This window comes from Myotis lucifugus, unplaced genomic scaffold, assembly GCF_000147115.1.
Source record: "Myotis lucifugus unplaced genomic scaffold, Myoluc2.0 scaffold_1226, whole genome shotgun sequence".
Classification (NCBI taxonomy): domain Eukaryota; kingdom Metazoa; phylum Chordata; class Mammalia; order Chiroptera; family Vespertilionidae; genus Myotis; species Myotis lucifugus.
Window position 1 is genome coordinate 1 of NW_005872274.1, and position 22826 is coordinate 22826.

Genomic DNA, 22826 nt, shown 5'->3' on the forward strand with positions numbered 1-22826 from the left:
CGCTTTGATGTCATGGTCATGTGCCTTCTTCCCAAACCAATGGAGTTTGCCAGGGTAAGTGAAGGCCGATAGCTGGGGCCTGGCTGGAGAGGAGGACTTGGGGAGAAGCACCACCTTAGCTGTTAGAGTGTGATCAGTGTCTGTAGCAGAGGAAAATGTCTTCATGTTTTAGTCGGTACAGCTAAATGAGTTTAGTTTAGTGGATACATTTTAGGTGATGTCCTGCTTCGATGTTGGTTTGGGATGGGGAAGAATGGAAGATGAATGTGTGAGGTATCTTTAAGAATTTAGTCCGGCTGGCATGGCTCAGTGGTTGTGTCGACCTATGAACTGGGAGGTCACGGTTCGATTCCCAGTCATGGCACATGCCCGGGTTGTGGGCTTGATTCCCGGTGTGGGGCATGCAGGAAGCAGCTGATCAATGGTTCTCTCTCATCATTGATGTTTCTATCTCTCTCTCCCTCTCCCTTCCTTTCTGAAATCAATAAAAATATATTGAAAAAAGAATTGAAGGGAGTATTCTTTCCTGACATTGCTGAAGATATTTTTATATCAAGAAACAGAAAATAAAAGCCTCTCTGTGAGGGTGCTAGAGCGCAGTCCTTTTCTGGGCTACAGTCTGTGGAAAGGCTAACGTTTGACTATGGGCAGTTTCTGTGGTTTCACATATATCCTGGAGAGGAATGGTGGAGTCCTTGCCCTCCCACTTGGAATGCCAAAAAGCTTCGGAGCAGCCAAATCTTTTTTGTTTTCTCCTCTGACTTATAGGTCACATTTCCCTGTGTTTATCCTTTGGCGCTGCCTCAGTGGATCCCAGGCTTCAGATGTGTGGTTGAGAAGACCCCTTATTTCTTGACTACATTATAATTTGTGTCTAACCCAGAGTCAGTTTTTTCTAATTTTTTTTTTCAGAGTCAGTTTTTGGCAACAATATATGAAATTTTTTTCAAGGTATTTTTTAAGTGTGTGTGTGTGTGTGTGTGTGTGTGTGTGTGTGTTTTCTTTCAAGGATATCTTGAGGCAATTTTCATTTTAAATAAGACATTTAAGAATAAAACAGAACACAGACCATCTAAAAGTGTAGCTTTTTGTTAGATTTTCTGGACTTGAGCGTTCTGGGCATTTATCAAAATGCACTTCTTCTTTGGTGCCACCTACTGACTCACATATAAAACTGGATTTTTACATAATGGAAATTCCCCACTTCTTGGCATTCTTTAAAAAAAAAAATATATATATATATATATATAATTGATTTCAGAGTGGAAGGGAGAGGGAGAGAGAGATAGAAACATCAATGATGAGAGAAAATCATTAATCAGTTGCCTCCTGCACGCCCCACAATGGGGATCCATCCTGAAACCTGGGCATATGCTATGACCGGGAATTGAACTGTGATTTCCTGATTCATAGGTCAATGCTCAACCACTGAGCCACGCCGGTTGGGCTTTCCTGGCATTCTTTGTCTGTGTTGATATGTTTTCTATTATTGTTTCTTTCTGAATAGCATAGGGCTGGTGTGATCTTCAAGATACGAAGAAATGATTATATTGGAAGGAAAACTTCTCTAACTTGGGCCCCATGATTGGGGGCCTGTGTATTAACTGGCAACAGACATTAACAGAAGAGATAAAGTTATTTGCACTTTTATGCAGGAGTACTCAGATATGAATAACTTTCTCAACACCCACAGATACAAGGTTTTTAGTACTTGAATGTGAAGATAAGGCAAGTTCTTTTGGGCTTTTTGATGGATCAAAGCCCAAAAGGAACAAAGTTTATAGTAATAGAAATCTGTTTTTCTCTCAAGTACAGGTACAACGGCACATATTTGTAATGGGTTTGTCAAACTTTAGAAATAGAATGCTCCAATAGTATTCCTGGTAGGAATACCTTTTTGGAATTTTCAGTGGGACAATTCACATTCAGTTGTGATTAATATTTGGATCGATTGTAACTATGGTTTTTTTTCTTCTTTTTTTTTGTAACTAATGGACCCTGATGGTAGATTCTTACAGATCTCACTCTGAGAACACTGGGCCCAGGATTCAGATATAATGAAATGCTTGCGTATAATTGTAACAAAGTGCGTTCTGTTCTTTTCTCCTGGGCTGTGGAATGCCACCAGGTTGGTGGATACTGGGATAAGTCTTGCAGCACAGTGACGCAGCTGAAGGAGGGTCTCAACCGAATCCTCTGCCTGATCCCCTACAATGTGATCAATCAGTCTGTGTGGGAGTGTATTATGCCGGAATGGCTGGAAGCCATCAGAACAGAAGTCCCAGATAACCAGTTAAAAGAATTCAGGGAAGTATTAAGGTGGGTAAGTAGTTTAATGAAGTCACTGTAATTATAATAGCTAACATTTATTGAGCATGTACTGTGTGCCAGGCACTGTGCTAAGCCTTTTATATAATCTTGCTTACTTTTTAACAAAATCCTATAGAGAAACTTGAAGGCCCAAATGAAAGAGTTGCTATATATCATGCTAAGATGATTTGGAATTGTTCAGAAGAGATTTTGTTCTTGTGGAATAATAGATATACCATATTATTTGCTTATTTTCACACATAATTATGGTTTGGATAAAGTGCAAAAGGAAAATGTTTTTAGATGCTGGGAAACAACTCTCATTCTTTAGAAATGCAATGCCTCCCATTAAATCTAATGTGAGTATGAACACTAATGCTATTTACAACCGTATGAATTATTTATATCTATTCCAATGACATAAGCTATTCCTGTAAAATGAAACATGCTAATAACAGTTCAGAACACAGACTAATCTGACGTGTTTGGCTTCCCAAAATAAATATTAGAAACGCACGGGTAGGTCCTACTATGTGCCCATTGGTCATTTACTTTTGTTGCTCTGCTTTCCAGCAAAATGTTTGACATTGAGCTCTGTCCTCTACCTTTTTCAATGGAAGAGATGTTTGGCTTTATTAGTTGTCGGTTCACAGGATACCCTTCTTCTGTGCAGGAACAAGCCTTACTGTGGCTGCATGTAAGTGAATGATACTCTGGATCATTGTGGGCACTGGTTCTTAGCCTACGAACTTTGGATCCTCAGGTAGAGTGGCGGGGAGTTATTGCAGAGTCCATAATCTGTATGTTTGCTGAGGACTATCTGTAGACTAATAATTCATATGCGTAGGTAATTGCATTTTAAATATATGTAGCTATAGTTGTGATTTATTAATAAAACACAAATGTATGTAGTACTATTACTAAATTCATAGTAGCTTTTGGTCCTTATCTTTCCATCAATAGATACTAAAAGTATTCTAGCTGTGTTGTGGGATTCTGATAAACTTTTGATATTAAATAGGTCCTTTATTTGGAAAGGTTGAGAGCTACTGATTTTAGGGGTAGTTCATGCTGTTCACTCAGCCTGGAATGACTTTCTGTCCTGTCTCCATTTGTGAACTCCAGCTTCTCTTTTAAAATCCAACTCAAAAAGGATCTCCTCTATGATGTTTTCTGCTGCTTCGCTGTCCCCCATCTTCCCATCAGAATTCATTATTCCTTCCCCCAGTATTCACACAGGTTCTCTCTGTGAATACTATTTCTGTCTAATATTACAGTTAATTTTTGTCTCTTCTCATGGTTATAAATGCCTTGAGGGCCAGGACTATGTCTTTTTCATTTTTGAATTTATATCTCCCTTCATCTTTTCTTCTCACCATCTGGGACATGTTTTGAATTTAGTGGGTATTCTTAAAAGTTTACTAAATTGAGTTGAATATCTGATTCGAAGTTTGGGCAATTTTTAAAAAGGAGGGCAGGACCAATGTAGAGGTTAGCGATGGGTGCAGACACGTTTCTGTTTCATGGAAGGATGTGATCCCTAAAGTTTTTCAAGTTGTGAAGATGCCTTTCTGGGCTCTAAACCAAGGAAGAGTATTTTTCACAAATGACGAAGAGTAAAGGAGATGATTAAAAAAAAAAGTCACCTTTGGGACCTACAACTTTAACTTTTTATCCCAAGTTAGGTCTCAATAAGATAACTTCTCATTTTAGGAAAGCTAATTCTTCTAAAGATGGCTAGATGTTGTTACTCAGTTGTACACCCTTTGAGCTGTGCCATCTAGGGACAGGACTGTAAACCTCTGTCCCCACCACGGCTGAAACGATTACAGTTTACATGTTTTATGGTTTGGGCTTTGCCATAACTTTGGTTTGAAGGCAGTGCTACAGTTGAAGGAGGATGTAAGCCACTGGTATTAGCATTTGGGAAATAGAACAATATAGTGATTGGAGTGGACTCATTTATTAATTAAATGTGGAAACATTTATAGAGCTCCTCTGTGCCAGTCGCTGTAATAGGCGCTGGGATACAACTGGAGAAGCAATGGTCCTTTCCTCCTACTTCCTTTCTTCAAAGAGCTCACAGTGGGAGAGATCATATCAAATAATCAGATGTAATGCAAAGTGATACTTGCTCTAGTAAAGGTATATAGAAAGTTCTAAGAAAGCAGAGCAGAGAATGGATTAATTCAGTCCAAAGGAAGGAGGCATCTATTCCCAGAAAATTCATTACAGATAAGGTAACTTGATTTTGGCAGGATACCTGAGCTTGCTCCAGAGAACAAGAGAAGATGGGACATTCAGATGGGAGTGGGGACATGCTCACAGATTATTACTAGTTCAGGGCAAAGGTGATGAGCTAAGGCATTAGCAGTGGCATGGAAAGGAGGGACCACAGAAAGAGGCACTTCAAAGTGTTAATAGAAAGAACCTGATGATTTATTGGATGTGGGGAGTGGGGTTCAGTGGTACCATTGATTTTCTTAGTACAATACATTGACGATGACTATGCTGATAGAATATGTGGAAGGCTAAGCGTCCTTATGTTCAATAGTTCACTGATAAAAATGTTAGGTGTAATTTTATTTGAATTTTAAAGTTTATATTTTTGGGGGATATATATGCCTTTTTCCCTCAGGTATTATCGGAGTTAGACATCACGGTTCCACTTCAGCTATTAATAAGCATGTTTTCTGATGGAGTTAATTCTGTCAAAGAACTGGCAAATCAAAGAAAATCAAGAGTCAATGAACTGGCAGGGAACCTTGCAGCTCGAAGGGTAATTATGCCACAACTGTTTTTGTCTTATTAAGATTTTGCGGATTATACTGGGTCTAAAAGTAGCATCACGTAAACTTCTCTGAAAATGCTTTTTCATTCCAGCTCTCTCTGGAACCTTTTAAGCACATAAGTAATAGAAAGCATTAATCTAATATATGTTTGGTTAAGTCCGTAATTAATAAGTTAAGTTATTGAGTTTTCATTTTTCTTTGAGTTTTTCTCCTATACATACCTATTAGTTATCTCTTATCTTTGATGAAAACAAAAATAAAAACAAAAAACCCCCCCACCGCTTTTTGGGTACTTTTTTGGGGGGGGCGGGCGGTTGGGGGGGTCCCTGGCAAATAAGAATTCTTTACCAGCTACTGAGTGGATAGCTGCTTTACTTTAAGGATGAAGAGTTGGATGTTTTTTTTTTTTTTTATTGTGTTTTGGGAAGATAACATCATCTGGGGGTGACCATGAGTGATACTGTCACTATGAACCAACTAAGTCCATTTTATTAACCCCTTTAAACCCATTTTATTGACTCCTTTGAACCTTTGTGGATGAGAGAAGTCAATATAATCTGGTCCAAAGTGTATGAAAACTGTTGGAATTTTTTTTTATACTCCCCTGAGGATATGTTTTTTATGCTCACCTGAGGATATGTTTTTTGTTGATTCCAGAAAGAAAGGAGGGGGGGAGGGAGGGAGAGAGAGAGAGAGAGAGAGAGAGAGAGAGAGAGAGAGAGAGAGAAAGAGAAAGAGAAAGAGAAAGAAAGAGAGAGAAGAGATGAGATGAGAGAGAAACATTGATCAGTACATGCCCCAAACAGGGATCAAACCCACAACCTAGGTATGTGCCTGACTGGGAATTGAACCCACAACCTTTTGGGGTATGGGACAATGCTCCAATAACTGAGCTATCCGGTCAGGGTTTGTTGGAAGTTTTTGATACTTTTTCTGTGGATGACCTGATAGAATTTCGGGTTGATGTAATGACATTCCCAGACCATCATCAGTTTGGAGAGGTTGACTCACATCTGATGGTGCGTAGGGACTGTTCTAATTTTTCTCTTTGTCAAGCCTCTCCATTACATTTTCCCCACTGTATACCACAGGCCCCCCATCATTCCACCTGATATCTGCGGATTAAAAAATATAACAGTCATGGGATCACAGTTTGTATTCAGTGCTTTTTAAAAGATCTGCCTCTTAGGAACCAGCTGCCATTTATAGTTTACTTTTTTCTTCTGTAATCTTTAATATTATATTACTTCATTAGCACTTTATTAATAATTAATGACATCACAGAAATGTGAAGCATTTGGGGAAGAGCTCATTATTTTCATTTTACAGCTACTTAACCTGAGGTTAAGTGAACTGAAGTGATTTGCCATAGATAACCCTATCAATATCCAGGTATTCTGATTCTTAATGGGATACTCATCTTTTTTTAAAATATGGTGTTCAAGGAGCTGGCTTGTTATTAGAGAAATCTTTAAGAGAGAAAATACGTTTTGAAAATGAAGTACAGGCATGTCAGTTAGGGCCCTGCTACAGAATTTATCCCAGATGGTTCAAATGAAAGGACTTTCATGGAAACTCTGCCTATAGAGTTATGGGAAAGTTTAAGGGAGCAATAAGGGTTGGTGAGCTATTGGTGAACCCACAGTTCAGTAGGAAACCATTATTCCTCTAGGGCTGAAAGAACAGGGAAAATCGTTCCTGAAGCCCATGCAGAGCTGAAATGATAAGGGGAGGGCTGGCTAGAGGAGCTATGGGATGATGGAGAGGCTGCCAGAGATGTAGCATCAGAGCAGACAAAGGGTGGGAGGAATAGTCCTACCTATGTCTTCTTAAGCTTCAGGTCTTCTGCTGGCACCTCCCATTGACATAACACAACTGGAAGCCAGGAATGACTCAGTCCTTGGCATTCTTGGGCTTAGGTGCAGGGAAGAGCAGGGCAATGAGAGCCTGGGGGGGTTGTGTTGGCACATGGGGGTTGGTTGGCACATGGAGAATAACCAGTAAACAGGTTTGAGTTGTATTGTTTTCCCAGGATAGTTTAATAATTATAATACCCAGAGGCCATTTGTCTTTAAACAGTCTTGTCAATCTGAATTCTGTGCTTATATTTCTAAAGCTAATCCTGCAATATTTTACTTCTGTTAAATTCTCATGTTTTTTTTAGGTTATGGTTTTAGGTAGATGCAGACAATTTAGTTTAATTAGAAATGTTTGATGGGATGAAAAATATAGTGACAAAGACAGCTGCCTTCATTCTTTAGAATGCTGATGTTTTATTCACCTGACAGAAAGTTTGGATAATTTTATTTCTTATTTTTGCATTTTGAGAAGATTTATAGTAGTTGGAGGTACTAACGCTATTGGCTAAGAAAGGAAGTCAGTGTGGCAGCTGGAAATACCTTCCGATATTTTACACGCCATTTGAGCCTCTGCAAGGTCACTTACGTATGTTGATGTTCCTTCTAGGTGAGTGTTGCCTCCGATCCTGGTCGACGAGTTCAGCACAACATGCTGAGTCCATTTCATAGTCCTTTTCAGAGCCCATTTCGGAGTCCTATGCGTAGTCCTTTTCGTAGCCCTTTCAAGAACTTTGGACACCCAGGAGGAAGGACTATTGACTTTGATTGTGAAGATGATGAAATGAATCTAAATTGTTTCATCCTCATGTTTGATCTTCTCCTGAAGCAGGTAGCTGAAGCATGAGCTTCCTTTAGTTCAGAGATGAAGGATGAGGAGAGCATTTGTATAGTGATTTTGTGTGTGTGTGTTGGATATCTTCACACTTACTGAAATGATGCAGCATTACTCAAGACATTTCTCAAACTCCTTTGGGAATTTCCTAAAGAGCCTGAAAAAATACTTGTATAAATATCTGCAATGATATTGACATATGAGAATGGATATGAATTTTAGAAACATCTTAGCTTTATTAGAATTGATTCTTTTGAACACATTTGGTGAACATATTGGGTAATGCAATTGTTGGGGGAAGAGCAAGGAACAACTCTATAGTGATGGGCTGAGTTTAATATATTTTATAAATTGATTTTTTTAAATATATTTTATTGATTTTTTACAGAGAGGAAGGGAGAGAGATAGAGAGTTAGAAACATCGATGAGAGAGAAACATCGACCAGCTGCCTCCTGCACATCTCCTACTGGGGATGTGCCCGCAACCCAGGTACATGCCCTTGACCGGAATCGAACCTGGGACCTTTCAGTCCGCAGGCCGACGCTCTATCCACTGAGCCAAACCAGTTTCGGCTATTTTATAAATTGATTTTTGAAGGTAACTTTAAAAGAGAAGTTTAAGAGGTTTGGTCAGAGGAACATTTCTTTTTAATTTTTAATTTTGAAATAATTTTAGATTTGCAGAAAAGTTGCAAGAATAATACAAAGAATTCCCAAATACTTCTCCCCTAAATTTTTCAGATGTTAACATTTAGCACATTTTATTCTTTCTTTTTCTCTTATTCTGTAAATATATGTATGAAAATTTAATGAACCATTTGAGAGTGAGCTGCAAGCATGATGTTCCTTTAGCCTTAAAATTTCAGGATGCATTCTCTAAAAAAATAAGGACATTTTCTTCCATAACCAAGTACAGTTATCAAATCAGTAAATTAACATTATTATAATACTATTATGTAACTTACAGAAATAATTTGTTTTTAAAATTGATATAACTATCATCTTTATAACAAAAGAAAAAAATTATTTTTGAATGAGAAAACAATCCAGCATCGCCTATTGCAGTTATTTCTCCTGCCTCATTAGTCTTAACCAGAGTAGTTCTTCAGTCTTTGTTTATCTTTTATGTTCTCGACATTTAAAAAAAGTCCAGTTATTTTGTAGAATGCCCCTCAATTTGACTCTCATATTTCCTTATGAATCGATTTGGGTTGAGCATTTTTTGGCATTAATACCACAGATATGATATTGTGTTCATTTCAGTGCATCAGATCAGAAAGCACATGACATGATAATGTCTCCTTATTGGTGGTGATAACTTGGTTAAGGTGAATTTTGCAGATTTCCCTACTATAAGTCGTTATTTTCCCTTGTAATTAATAAGTAGCTTGTAGAGAGATACTTTAAGACTATGAGATTTCCTGTTTCTCATCAGACTTTTACCTGCTAGTTTAGCATCCATGGATGATTCATGCCTGAATTAGTTATTACTATGAGGGTTATCAAATAATTATTTTCTGATTCCATCATTTAAAAGAATTATTAGTTGGCATTCTATAGAAGGAACAGTTTTCCCTTCTCTCCCATTTATATATTTATTTGTTTATCTACTTACTAGAGGCCCAGTGCATGAATTCGTGCACATGTGGGGTCCCTCGGCCTGGCCAGCAATCAGGGCCGATTGGGGCTGGCCAGCTGGGGGAGGGACCGCAGGAGGTTGGCTGGCCACAGGAGGTTGGCTGTGGAAGTGCACTGACCACCAGGGGGCAGCTTCTGCATTGAGCACATGCCCTCTGATGGTCAGTGCTTGTCATAGCGACCGGTCGACCAATCATTCGGTTGACCGATCATAACAGTCGCTTAGGCTTTTATATATATATATATATATATATATATATATATATCCTCATGTACTCATTGATTCTCATTTTATTCAGTGGGTTAGAATTTGTTTCAGTGGGTTAACTTTTATTTTGATGCTTACATTATCCCATGTTTTGCTAGTGGGAGCCCCTTCAAGCTGGCTCCTGTGTTCTTTTGACATGGTCCATCATTCTTTGAACAATTCCTTAATTTCTGGCATGACAAGACATGCCAGGCTCATTTTATATTTTCCTCGCCCCACCCCTGAAACTAACCATTTCTCCAAGGATCCCTGGTTCCTTTTAGTGGATAACGGTATTTAGAAACCAAAATCTGGACACTAGGTAAGGAGCAGCATTTTCTAAATGTGTAAAACCTCAGAGAGTGATAAGTTTTAAAAAACAACGCCCTTTAAATGTCCTACATGATTTAAAAAATAATTCTTGTTACTTTGTCTTATGTATATAGTCTATTAAGAAGAATCCATGGAAATCAGTGTATATTCATGGTCTATAAGTCTAACCATCTTTAAATAATTTAATATTGTCAATTAATGAAAAGTTTCCCCCATTAGTGTGTCAATGCAATAGTGGACAAAAGGACCAAACTCCTTCTTCTTCTTCTTTTTTTTTAATTGATATCTTTCAGATGGAGTTACAAGATGATGGGATCACGATGGGTTTAGAGCACAGCATATCGAAAGACATAATTTCCATTATAAACAATGTCTTCCAAGCCCCCTGGGGGGGCTCCCACACCTGCCAGAAGGACGAAAAAGCAATAGAGTGTAACTTGTGTCAGGCTAGCATTCTCTGCTATCAGCTCGCTTGTGAACTCCTGGGGAGACTGGCTCCTAAAGAAGAAAGCCGGCTGGTGGTAAGCAGTTGAAGAAGTGTCTAAGTATAATAAGGATGCAGTAGTGGTGCAATGGGGTCTTTCTCCAGGCTTCGCTATGCCCCATGCTGGGTTATATGTCAAACTGTGTTAAAAAGAAGTTTTCCTTCCACCAAGTCAAACTCCTGGAATATGAGATGGTGCTACATTATATAGAACTCTTGGGCGAGAAATCATGCCTTGAGTTAGGGTTTGTAGCACACCCATTCACACAATTTTCACAAATACAGAGCATGACTGGTATTCTTGAAATAACTTTTATCAGAAAGTCATATTACAAAGTTTAGATAACAGTGAATACTACAAAATATACATATCAAATATGGAGTAAGTAGATTGGCTTTGGACACCGAGAATTCCTAGGGAACCGCAGTTTGTAAAACTTACTGACTTCATCAACAGCCAATACAATTTTAATTTCATTTAAAATTGTTTAAATAAGGAACAGCTAATATATAGTATATATTTAGCTACTCCATGCATTAGTTATTTCCTGTTTAGCTTATTTTCCATCGAAGTCACACACATCATCAAAATAGCTTCATACCATCAAAGCTAGGATTATTTGCCATCTTCTCTTTTTCTTCCTTTCCCCTAATGTTTGTCTAGGTATAAAGCAACTTAAAAGTATTTTTTGAGGTACAGTATATACAATCAGTAAAATGTTTCTTCAGTTTTTAAATACCTTTAGGCCCACTGAACTCGTTAGTCCTACCTGTTGCAAAATAACATCCCTGTAGGATGGTCTTTTAACATTGTCATTGGGTACTTACTATAAAACAGTCACAATAGTAGATGATGTGAAAACAAATTAAAATCAAAAGCTTAGAGTCTAATCAGGAAGATGGTTAAATAAATGAAAAACCAGAAGACAGAGTGACGAGCATTCTGAGAGAGGTATGTACAAGGTGGCTATGGGAGCGCAAAGAAGGGACAACAAATCTACCTTACAGGTGTAATAGGGACCCACAAGGTCTCCCTGGAGGAGATGGCTCCTGAGCTTTATTGAAGGAGGAGTGGAATGAATGAAAAGAAAGTGGTAGGAGAGCAGGACTTTTGAGACCCAGAAAACTCTCTGTTTAAATGGCGAAGAGGAAAGTAGGGGATGATACACTCAGGAAACTGCTAGTAGTTCTGTGTTGTTAGAGCAGTGAGGAAGGTGGCAGAGTCGTGAAAGTTGAGTCAAGGAAAGACTCAGTTTTTATCAGATTTATTAAGGGCTTTGTTTGCCAAACTAAGAAGTTTGGATTTTGTCTCAGTGACAGTGGGGACATGCCAAAGAATTTTAATCAGGTGATGATACACTTTGATGAATTTGAGAAATTCATCCTGTCAGTGGAGGAGAGAGACGAGGATTTGGACATTGCGGGCAGGGCTCTATCCGAAGGTTCATGTGGTCACTCACGGAAGAAAGCTGGGAGGCCCGAATGGAAACGGTGGTGGGATGAAGGGAAGGGGTAGGCCTGACAGACTTCTCAGGGGAAGGAGCAACAGCACTTGTTCAGTTGGCATTTAGGAATGGGAAAGTGGAGAACAAAGCTGCGTTTTCTTGCTTTGGAAGTAAAAGCGTTGCCATTTACAGAAAATTGTTACTGTAGTAGGAGAAGTGAGTTTTTGGGTAGGAGTGGGATATGATGCAGTCACATTCAGACATAGTGTTAAGTATATGCACATTGTTTTATATATATATATATATATATATATATGTATATATATATATGGCTAAGTAAATTCACATTGTTAAGTATATATTGTTAAGTTATTCACACATATATGTATACATACATATATATATATTCACATTGTTGTACAATCAATGTCTAGAACTTTTTCATCTTGCAGAACTGAAACTCTATACCCATTAAACAGTTATTCCCTACTCCCCTTTCCCTTAGCCCCTGGAAACTACCATTCTATTTCCTCTCTCTAGGAGTTTGACTACTGTAAATACTGCATATAAAGGGAATCATACAGTATTTGTCCTTTTTGTAATTGGCTTACTGTAACATCTAAAAAGTTCATCCATGTTATAGCATGTGTCAGAATTTCCTTCCTTTTTCAAGGCAAAGTAATATTCCATTGTATGTATATACCACATTTTGTCTTATCTGTTCATCTGTTGATGGATACTTGGGTTGCCATACCTACTTCTCTTTAACACATATATTATAGCTATTTCTTATTCCTAAAATTTTGACTTCTCTAGACAATCGATATTTCTATTTTAAATGTTGATGCGAACCCCTTATTATTCCCTGCTAATTAAGTAGTTACTGAACAAAATGTGCCTGGGTTGGCATCTCTTGGTGAGTAGGGCACACGCACAGGGATTAAAGCAGAGATGGAAAGCAGGCCTAAGAAGATTTAACAACGTTTTTGATATTTTCCATATTATTTCAAGGGAATGAAAACGTTTCACTAACACCTCATGTAAATTTCCAAGGAAATAAGGTCAAGCCTTCTGTGAGGCAGGTGCCTCTGCCCCCCAGGGCTCAGCACAGGCTGGGCCGCAGCAGGCATGCAACCGGTCTCTGTTGCAGAACCTTCGTTACATCCCCACGGCTGCTCATCTGGCTGCTTGTCCTGTTTGTTCCAGGAGCCCACAGACAGCCTTGAGGATAGCCTCCTTTCTTCCAGACCGGAGTTTACCATCGGCCCTGAAGGTGAGGAGGAGGAGAATCCAGCCAGCAAGCGCGGGGAGAACCCGGGCAATCACACCGAGCCCACGGAACATGCTGGTAGGTGCACTCAGGCACACCCAAGTTTGCACAGGCCCAACGTTCAGAACCCTGGTTGCTTAGGTGACCATTGACTTGCACAAGTTCAGACTCGGCTTCCTTAATATAGACTTGTGCAAATGAATCATTTCCCCAGATTATGAAGGGAACAAATCCAGGATGTGTTTCTAGTGGATCGAGGTCACTGAGCATCTTTCTGGCAGCAGGAGCTTGTCATCAACAAAACCCCCGTTTTAGTGTGAAAAACACCACCTCCCTACTTATGGCGTATTGTGTTCTCTGTGCAGAAGTAGCCGTGAAACAAGGTGCGAGGCAGAGTGGAGGGTGCTGACGCTCTCCACAGCCATCAGGGCATTTGGCCAGAGCAGAGCATGCTGGGACAGAGGCGATGGAATTTGGCTCCTGTGCCCCCAGAGTACAACCTGGACTCTGGACAGGCTCACACCTGAGCAATTTGTGCTCTAGGGCTGATTGGCTCGCTCAGAGCTGGGAGGGAGGATGGTCTGTTGCCAATTGCTCAAAGGCTCAGTGGGGCTAACTGGGGACAGCAGGATGGCAGGAAGGCCGGGAATCATACTCTAGCTCCACACATGCTGAAGGAGTTTCAGGAAATTAGGATGTAACCCCAGGTGCCTCTGGGAAAGCCTGGCTTTTAGTCTGCACTGTGGCATTCTGGGGATAAATCTAAGTCGTTTTTAATCTTCCTATTTCTACTATCCTTTCTATCATTCCCTCAGTCAACAGCAAATATTGTTATGTGACTATTGTGTGGGGTTCTGTAGGTCCTGGGGTGTCATATTCAGATCAAGGTAACAATGTTATTACCACAGTGTGCTTGGTTGGAATTGACTGCTTCTGCATGGATTGTATTAATGGTCAGCTGAGTATGGCTATCCTGGCTCACATTATTTAGAACCATTGACACTTAGAATTTGGAGGAACACCCGAGATGACCTACTTCACTGGTTTTCATCGTGTACTTGGACTTGTACAGGCTCTCTGTGTTTCCTTTGGCCCTTCCTTATGTGGGGTGGCTATTGGTAGGAAGATGTGGGTAAATGATAAAGACTCAGGCTGCCCACCCTGCTTCAACCTGACTGCACTGACTGGCTCCATTTCATATAGTGGAGTTCGAGGTAAGATGTTCTTTGAACAAAGTATTCTGTAGAAAAGAAATTTGAAACTTGCTGATTCTTGTTCAGCCTTCTCACGTTACAGATGAGGAAAATACATTGCAGATGAGTTAAACAACTTGCTATTTTCATGTAGCTTGTATTACTCATTTCTACTTTATGCTTATCGTGCTGCCCAGATGGTAATGGAGAACTTGAATCATCCGAGGAGTTGAAATACAAACAAAATTAATGACCTCCGACTTCCCTCCCCCAATTGTGGGTAATTCCGGGTGGGGGTCTGGGAATTGCATACCCAAGTATTGTAACACTAGTTAGTGGCAGGGTGGAGGCTAGAACCTGGGTCTCCTGGTTTACTTAGAATTAATTATACTTGCTGAGACCCGGGCCCAGCCTGCGTTAATGTCTAAAAAAAACAAAGATTTTACTTATGATCCAATAACCTGTAATCTTTATATGCAAACATATTTTTCAAACCTAAGATAGCACACAAAATCAATTAGCTGCCACTTTTATTTATTTGTATGTAACATTTTATTTGAACAATGCTTAAAATTAAGCCATTTATTTTTATAAATGACTCTTCTCCTTGCTCAGTTGTTATAACCTCCTCTTGTTAAACATTTGGTGTATTTGTCTTCTCCAAGCACGTATCCAGGCTCCCATCACAGCTTCCGGTCCACTGTCCTTCTTTTGCTCTCTGCTGTCTTGCAGGGCGCAGTGATAGTGGTCTCCTCTGGGAGGTCTCCGTTAATTTCCTCCCAAGACCAGCCTCCCCCGCTGCTCAGTGCCCCAGTCCTGCTCCTGCTCCGTGGCCTCCGGGCCGTGGTCTTGAGCTCCTCTGTCGTAGAACAGCTGATGCTCTGCCCCGTGTGCAGTGATTTCTCCCCGCTTTTAGAGGGTGTCCTGTTTCTGCATTTTGTGGCCTGGTGCCTATTTCTTCTGGCAGTCAGATATCTCTTCTATTAAAAATATTTTTAAAACTTTCACACTAGACAAAATAGAGTCGGGTGTGGATAGCAAGTATTTAGAATACATCAGGATGGAAGATCTCCAATAAACTATCTAGTATAGATGCCAAGAGGGTTTGACTTCTGTTGTTTCTGATCCTAGGAATTGCCAAAACTTATAACAGTGATTTGAAACCATTTTACACTAGTTCCTACATCTGGTTAACTTGTGAATTCTTTTTTTAATATATAATTTTTATTGTTGACAGTATTACAGATGTCTCCCGTTCCCCCGCCCCCACCCTCCAACCCCCTCCTCCCTGCCCCCTGTGAATTCTTTTTCCCAGCATGCCTCATGTAAATGTCCTGCCCTCTTTACCATCGAGGCAGAGATTTTAGAGATGCTGATAAGGAAATAAAGCCAGGAGTAGTTGTTTTGATTTGAATATATTCACCTTCTTTCAAAAGTTCCCTTTGTCCATGGGATTAAATTCTTCCTTAGGTGCTAATATAACTTGAATACCTCTCTTTATTTTTTTATTTTTTAAATATGTTTTATTGATTTTCTACAGAGAGGAAGGGAGAGGGATAGAGAGTTAGAAACATCGATGAGAGAGAAACATTGATCAGCCGCCTCCTGCAAGCCCCCCACTGGGGATGTGCCCGCAACCAAGGTACATGCCCTTGACCGGAATCGAACCCGGGACCCTTGAGTCCGCAGGCCAACGCTCTATCCACTGAGCCAAACCGGTTCTGGCTGAATACCTCTCTTTAATACCTGCTTGTCTTCCTTTCAATTAGGAAAGCATACCTAGCCAGGCCTCAGGCCCCTCCAGGTAGCAGCAGAACTAGTGGCCCACAGCGGCACAGGGCTGGGCTAAGGTCGCTTCAGGGAGCCAGAGACATGTGAGTACAGGAGGACTAGGTGGGAAAAGGAAGCTGAGAATCCTGATCTAGAAGGTTTCCTTCATTTGCATCATAGAAGGGACATATGCTAACTTAGAGAGCAAATGAAAACATTATACACTTTAAAAATGTACATCTTCTATATCTGTTTTTACTCCTCTTGGCTTTATGATCTTGACCAGTTCATGAACGGTGGGGGAAAGGAGGAGTTATGCTAACCTCTGTGTAATTATTTCCTCACAGCAGTAAAGAACGATACTGAAAGAAAGTTTAGCTACCAACAACTTCCAGTAACTTTGAGACTAATATACACCATTTTCCAGGTATATTTTTTGGAATATTTGAATTTTTGGTTTGGTAGCGTTGCTGTTTTAGATAATTCCGTAACCATGTGGTTTTTTGCATAGGAAATGGCTAAGTTTGAAGAGCCAGACATTCTTTTTAATATGCTCAATTGTCTGAAGATTCTCTGTCTACACGGAGAGTGTTTATACATTGCTAGAAAAGATCATCCTCAATTTTTAGCCTACATTCAGGATCATATGTTGATTGCAAGGTAGGTCTTCCTTTTTTTGTTTATATGTTAGGCTTTTTTTGCTTATATGTAAGTCTTTAGAATAACACGTATCAATTTATTTGGATTATTTTTCTTAGCCAGGACAGCCTGATCATCTATGGGAACTACTTTTATTACTTTTATTTAGTTTGATTATTAAGTATGTCAATATGAATAATAGTAATTTTCTTTGCTAAATACTATAGAAATAGAAAAGGCAAAATAAAGATTATGTGATGCCTTTCAGTTGTTAGATGGCTTAAGAATATAGTGTACCCTAGATGAACAAAATAAACTGATGAACAAAATAGATCCAGAGCCATAGAAGCATGAAACAGACTGATGAATTTCAGAGGGAAGACGGGGGTGGCGGGTGGGTGGGGAGAGGTTAACCAAAGAACTTCTATGCATATATGCATAACCCATGGACACAGATAGTAGCGTGGTGAAGGCCTGGGGGTGGGCAGGTACCTGGTGGAGGGAGTCATTGGGGAAGTAAAAGGGGACATCTGTAATACTTCCAATAATGAAGATAAATTAAAGAAACAGAATATAGTGTAACCTAGAAAAATGTCAACAGGTACTAAGTTAATATTTACCAAGTATAATTGAGTAAGGACTTAATTTCTTACTTGAAATAGAACTGCTAATAGACATCTAAAATCTCTCCACATATTATCTGATAATGTATTTTTTTAAAGACTGCCCAGGCGTTCTGAGAAAAACAAGAAAATATTGCCCTGGATTTACATAGTGGTTTTCTTCTTAAGAACTTTAAAATAACTTGTTACAATCTTCCTGGAAATAAGTTAGAAAAATAGTATCCTCATTTTTATATATAAGGGAATGAAGTGATTAAAAAAGGAAAAGGTTGGTTTAGATTAACTTGGTAACTAAACCAAGTTGAGGCTCTATTGTCATTATTCATTTTGTTCATTCATTCATGTATTCATTCAAAAATATTATTGAGGGCTTACAATATTCATTTTGGTAATTTGCAATCTAGTTTGGAAGAAGGTGAATAGTATGTGTACAGAACGTGACCACATAGTTTATTATTCAAATTGGTCTACTCTTGAGCGTGAAGAGGGGATGATTTTCATAATAACTTCAAAATAATAAATATATAGTAGACTGAGATCTTGGATAATGAAGCCACATGGTCACCTATGTATATATGTTACTGTCAATCCCAGGGATGTGTGATGGGTGACTGTGTTGTGTAGTTATAGGTGGGAGAGGTCATTTTTGGATGATCAGAGAAGCCTCAGGAGTAGATACCATTTGGATAGGCATTGAGATAATGATAGAATTTTGAAAGGATCAGCATAACAGATGAGACAAGCAGCAAATCCAGGCAGAAGCAGTGAAGGGACAGGGTCAGGAGTTGGGTAGAAGCTCTGCCCATTCCAGGAGAGTGGGGAGACGATGTGGGCTGACTTCTGTTGTGAAAGCCACCTCTATTGGAGGTGTAGTTGGGACGAATGGATCATTGATGCCGTGGCATCTCTGCCTTAGCCTTTGGGCTACCTAGCCCAGGTTTCACCCTCAAAAACCCTGAGGGACAATGAAAGGATCTGGAGAAAGGACATGCTTCTGTTTTTCAAACAAAGCTGCTGTAGGGACCCGAGAAAGCAGTATGGGGTTGGAAGAGTCCAGGGATTTTTGTCACTGAGACGGTTTTCTATTCGTGCCATATACAATTTGCTTCCTTCTACTGAAATGAAAGTTCCATGAGGGCAGAGATCATGCCTTCCTTTTCCTTTGCATTCTCCGTAGGGCTTGTTGTTGTAGAGAAGTATCTTCGTCCTTAGCCTCACTATGGTAATAGTAGTGTAAGGTTTGTGAATACCTACTGTGTGTCTAACATTTAATACAACCAGCATTAGGAGGAAGTGGAAGTTCAGACAAGTTACATTTACACTTGGTTACACAGTTAATTAATGACAGGGTTCAGACTAGATCCATATTTTTCTGATTTCCACAATTCAGTTATAGCATATGGCATTTGAAAATTACTCCTTTTCATCCTATAAGTCTAGTATGTCTTCCGAGATACCAGCAACTTTAGTGACTTGTATTCTCCATAAATTGGAGATACTGTGCCACTCCTCCCATCTTTTAGGGGTACATTATGAATTTTTTAAAGTCACAAATAGTTTCAATTCTGGATTAATTCTGGAGCCAAAAGACAACAAAATAAAACAACAAAAACAAACAAAAGGCATACTTTAAATAAATGAATAAAAGACTTGAAACTGCTTAGATATTACTGGAGGCCCAGTGCACAAAATTCTTGCACTGGTAGGGTCCCTAGCTGCTGTTGGCCGGGGCCTCCCTCCCTTTCCCCGGCCCACCCCACCCCCTGGTCAAACTCCCAGACAAACTCCCGGTTGAGGGGACAATTTGCATACTATGCTTTTATTATATAGGATTAGTAAAAATAGACCTTCAGAATTATTCTGGTAGAAATTGATAGGAACTTAGCTAAACTTGTTAAGGTACATTTTTGACCAGAAGTCATCTGGTTTTAGGCAGGGCTGGCACTCACAAGGTGTTACTAGGGATTTCTCTCTCCCTCTCTCTCCTTTTTTCTCTTTCTGTCTCCTCTCCCTTTCTCCCTCCCTCACCATCACTTAGCCTCATTCCATCTGTATTGGCTGCTTCTCAGCAGGCTGTTCCTGTGAGAAGGAGAGAGATCTTTCTGTCCCAGAGCCCATATCAATACCTGGACAAGGATTCCGGCATTCCCATACTTACGTCATATGTCCACCCCTTGACTAATCACTCGATTTTCAGCATTGAAGCACTTTGATCAGCATGAGTTTTGTGTTCACTCTTACAATAGGAGAAGGGGTGGGTGGGTGGGGCTTGATTGACAGCTCTGCCAGTTGAAGAGGCTGTTCTTAATTGAAAGAGTTGCTCCTTGTTAGAATAATATGAGGAAAAGGCTGCTGGGTAGGCAAAACCAACAAAACTTCCCAGATGTTCAGTATAAGAAAAAGAAATGAAAATCACTATCACTTCACCATCTTAACATAACTAATATCAATTTGTATATTATTTAACAGTCATTATTCATTTATGACTTGAATTTAAAATATACAATTAAAATTTTTATGTTAAAATGTAATGTTAAGTGGTGTTTTTCTATGTTGTTACATAAAAGTAATTACTTTAAAAAGACATGAACAGAGCAGAGCATAGGAAAAGTTCATCAGAGGATCATAGTCTTGTGGATGAATGCAATTTCACTGAAAGCATTCTGACCATCTACAGGTTAACTATACTTCTTATCAATCAAGATAATAGTATTTTCTTTCTAAAAAGGTTATCATACCTGTAACCACTTTGCTTCTTGGTTTCCAGCCTGTGGAGAGTCATCAAATCCGACTTCTCCCAGTTATCTTCACTGGCGGTTCCTCTCCTGCTCCATGCGTTGTCGCTTCCTCATGGTGCTGACATCTTCTGGACAATCATAAACGGCAACTTCAACAGCAAAGACTGGAAGATGAGGTTTGAAGCAGGTACCTCTGTGTTATAACAATTCTCTCTGGATCACATTACAAACCAGATGTCCAGTTATGAGATCTCTTTCTGCCTTCCATTTTCCTTCCCTCTTTCTATAGGGCATTGTCCTGCTTGCCGGTATTCTTTGTTGTGTCTACTTAGCTGAGCTTTGTCAATAGTAATATTTTGCAGAGTGATCTTTAGGGAGGGTGGCCCTGTCTAGTTTGCCTAGGGTAGTCCCAGTTTATGCCTGTCCTCCAGGTATGTTTATTAATTATACACTGTTTACTTTCACATGGGTCCTGGCTTAAATGGTCAACCTAATGGGTTACTTGCATCAGCATTACTGGGAGTGTTTGTTAAAAACACTGATTACAGTGGAACCTCGGTCCTTCAACTTAATTAGTTCCAGAAGGTTGTTCGAGAAGCAATTTGTTTGAAAACCGAATCATATTTTCCCCATTAGAAATAATGTAAATTGAATTAATCTGTTCCAGACCCCCAAAGGACTCCCTGTTTTAACCTTTCTTATATACAGTACATGTCGAATATACTGTTTAATCTACAAATAAACACTTCTTTTCTTATATTTTTTGAATCACCCCCTGCTAGCCTTCAATGAATCACTTTGAGTACTCTGTTCAGGGGTGCCTCTCAGGTGGTCAATATGCAGCTCCTTCACTTTTTCACATATCATTGTCTCCAAAATGCTATCACTGGCTAACTGTTTTTTGTTCATCCGAATCAACAACAATTTTTCTGCCTCTTCAATGGCCTGTGCTCATTGTTTTCTGAGCACTTGCACATCCTTAGCAACATCAGCTCTCTTGATGGCCTCTTTATGTTTTTAAATTGTGCTAATCCATTTCGCCAGTAACAAAAGCAAAAAAAAAAAATATTCACAGCTCTGATTATGTTGTTTTTCTATTCAAAACATTTTAATGGGTTTTCAATGTCTAGAGAATAAAGTTCAGACTCCTTAAATGGACATTCAAAACCTCCCATGGTCTGACTGCTCGTGTTTGTAGCCTCATTTCTCACTCATCTTTCTTCACCTGCCATTGTACTTTCCTCATTGCTTCCTACTGCCCCTCACCCATATCTTGGCCAGTCTCTGTTCTCAGTCTGAAATCCTCTTCCCTTCTAGAACCCACTCAAATGCCATCTCCGTTTGAACCATCTTCAAAGGCCCCCATTGAGTTCCATTTCTCGGTTCCCTTGGTGGAAAGTTGTTTTTAATCTTCCAAGCTCCCATAGCATTTTATTTATACATCACTAACAGCACTTACAGCTTTTTATATTACATTTTGGTTATAGTTGTACCTGTTTATCTCTTTTAGCAGACTTGACTTTGAAGTCAAGACCTGTGAATGATTCCCATGTTAGTCTGCTTGGGCTGCCATGACAGAATACCATAGACTGGGTGGCTTAAACAACAGAGTTTATTTCTCACAGTTCTGGAGGCTGGGAGTCCAAAATCAAGGTGCCAGCCAATGCAGTTCCTTGGTGAGGGCTCTCTTCCGGGCTTGTAGATGGTCACTTTCTTCCTGTGTCTAGTTTTCCTTTTGATTTTTATAAGGACACAAATCCCATCATGGGGGCCCCACCCTCATGACCTCATCTAAACCTAATGACCTCCCAAGGTCCCAACTCCAAATGCCATCACATTGGGGGTTAGGGCTTCATGTGTAAATTTTGGGGGCGGGGGCACAATAATTCAGTCCCTAACAGTTCATTTTTCCATTTACTTCCATCTCCCCAACAAGTACCTAGGATGGTGTCTTTAAAATAAGTGAATTAGTGGATTTATTGAATAATTACTAAATGTGGGATTAATAAAAAGAGTATAAGGGCAAACTCCTGCTCTCAGAAGCTCTCAATTTAATTGATGGGACCAAATACAAACATGTAAAAGGTTAAGAAACTATAAAGGTGTAAATATAATTCAAGATCACAAAAGAAGATATGTCATACAGCTAAATATGAACACACAAACGCCATATCTAAATGAATAGTATTTTAAAAATATATATTCTTATTCATTTCAGAGAGGAAGGGAGAGGGGAGAGAGAGAGATAGAAACGTCAATGATGAGAGAGAATCATTTATTAGCTGCCTCCTGCACGCCCCCTACTGGGGATCAAGCCCACAACCCAGGCATGTGCCCTTGACTGGAACAGAGCCCAGGACCCTTCAGTCCGCAGGCAGATGCTCTATCCGCTGAGCCAAACCAGCCAGGGCAATGAATAGTATTTTTGCAGGAGTTTATGGTATGGAAAGACCACTCTAGGAAGTCAGAGTGGACTTCACAGAACATGTAGAATTTAAACAGCAGGTTCTTTTAAGGATGGTAGAATGTCCATTAGCAGAGAAGAATAGAAAGAATATTCTAGGCTGCTAGAATAGCTTAAGCAAAATACTGAACCATCTCTATTTGCATGGAACTATGTTGCTTCTATGGCTTTTTATCAAGCTCGTTTTAA

At 39.6% G+C, this 22826-nt stretch overlaps 1 protein-coding gene across 1 annotated transcript in view; it reads left to right on the plus strand.

Moving 5' to 3' along the window:
- Nucleotides 1-3: 3 nt before the first annotated feature.
- LOC102421755 (protein unc-79 homolog) overlaps nucleotides 4-22826 on the plus strand; it is a gene marked incomplete at both ends in the record, with an annotated part of 74773 nt that continues 51950 nt past the window's right edge. Inside the window, 10 exons of the mRNA XM_023748248.1 lie at nucleotides 4-54; nucleotides 2129-2319; nucleotides 2884-3007; nucleotides 4949-5089; nucleotides 7569-7790; nucleotides 10305-10532; nucleotides 13147-13288; nucleotides 16521-16600; nucleotides 16685-16833; nucleotides 20203-20360. Of these exons, the coding sequence (XP_023604016.1) occupies nucleotides 4-54; nucleotides 2129-2319; nucleotides 2884-3007; nucleotides 4949-5089; nucleotides 7569-7790; nucleotides 10305-10532; nucleotides 13147-13288; nucleotides 16521-16600; nucleotides 16685-16833; nucleotides 20203-20360 (1486 nt within the window). The remainder of the gene's footprint in view (nucleotides 55-2128; nucleotides 2320-2883; nucleotides 3008-4948; nucleotides 5090-7568; nucleotides 7791-10304; nucleotides 10533-13146; nucleotides 13289-16520; nucleotides 16601-16684; nucleotides 16834-20202; nucleotides 20361-22826) is intronic.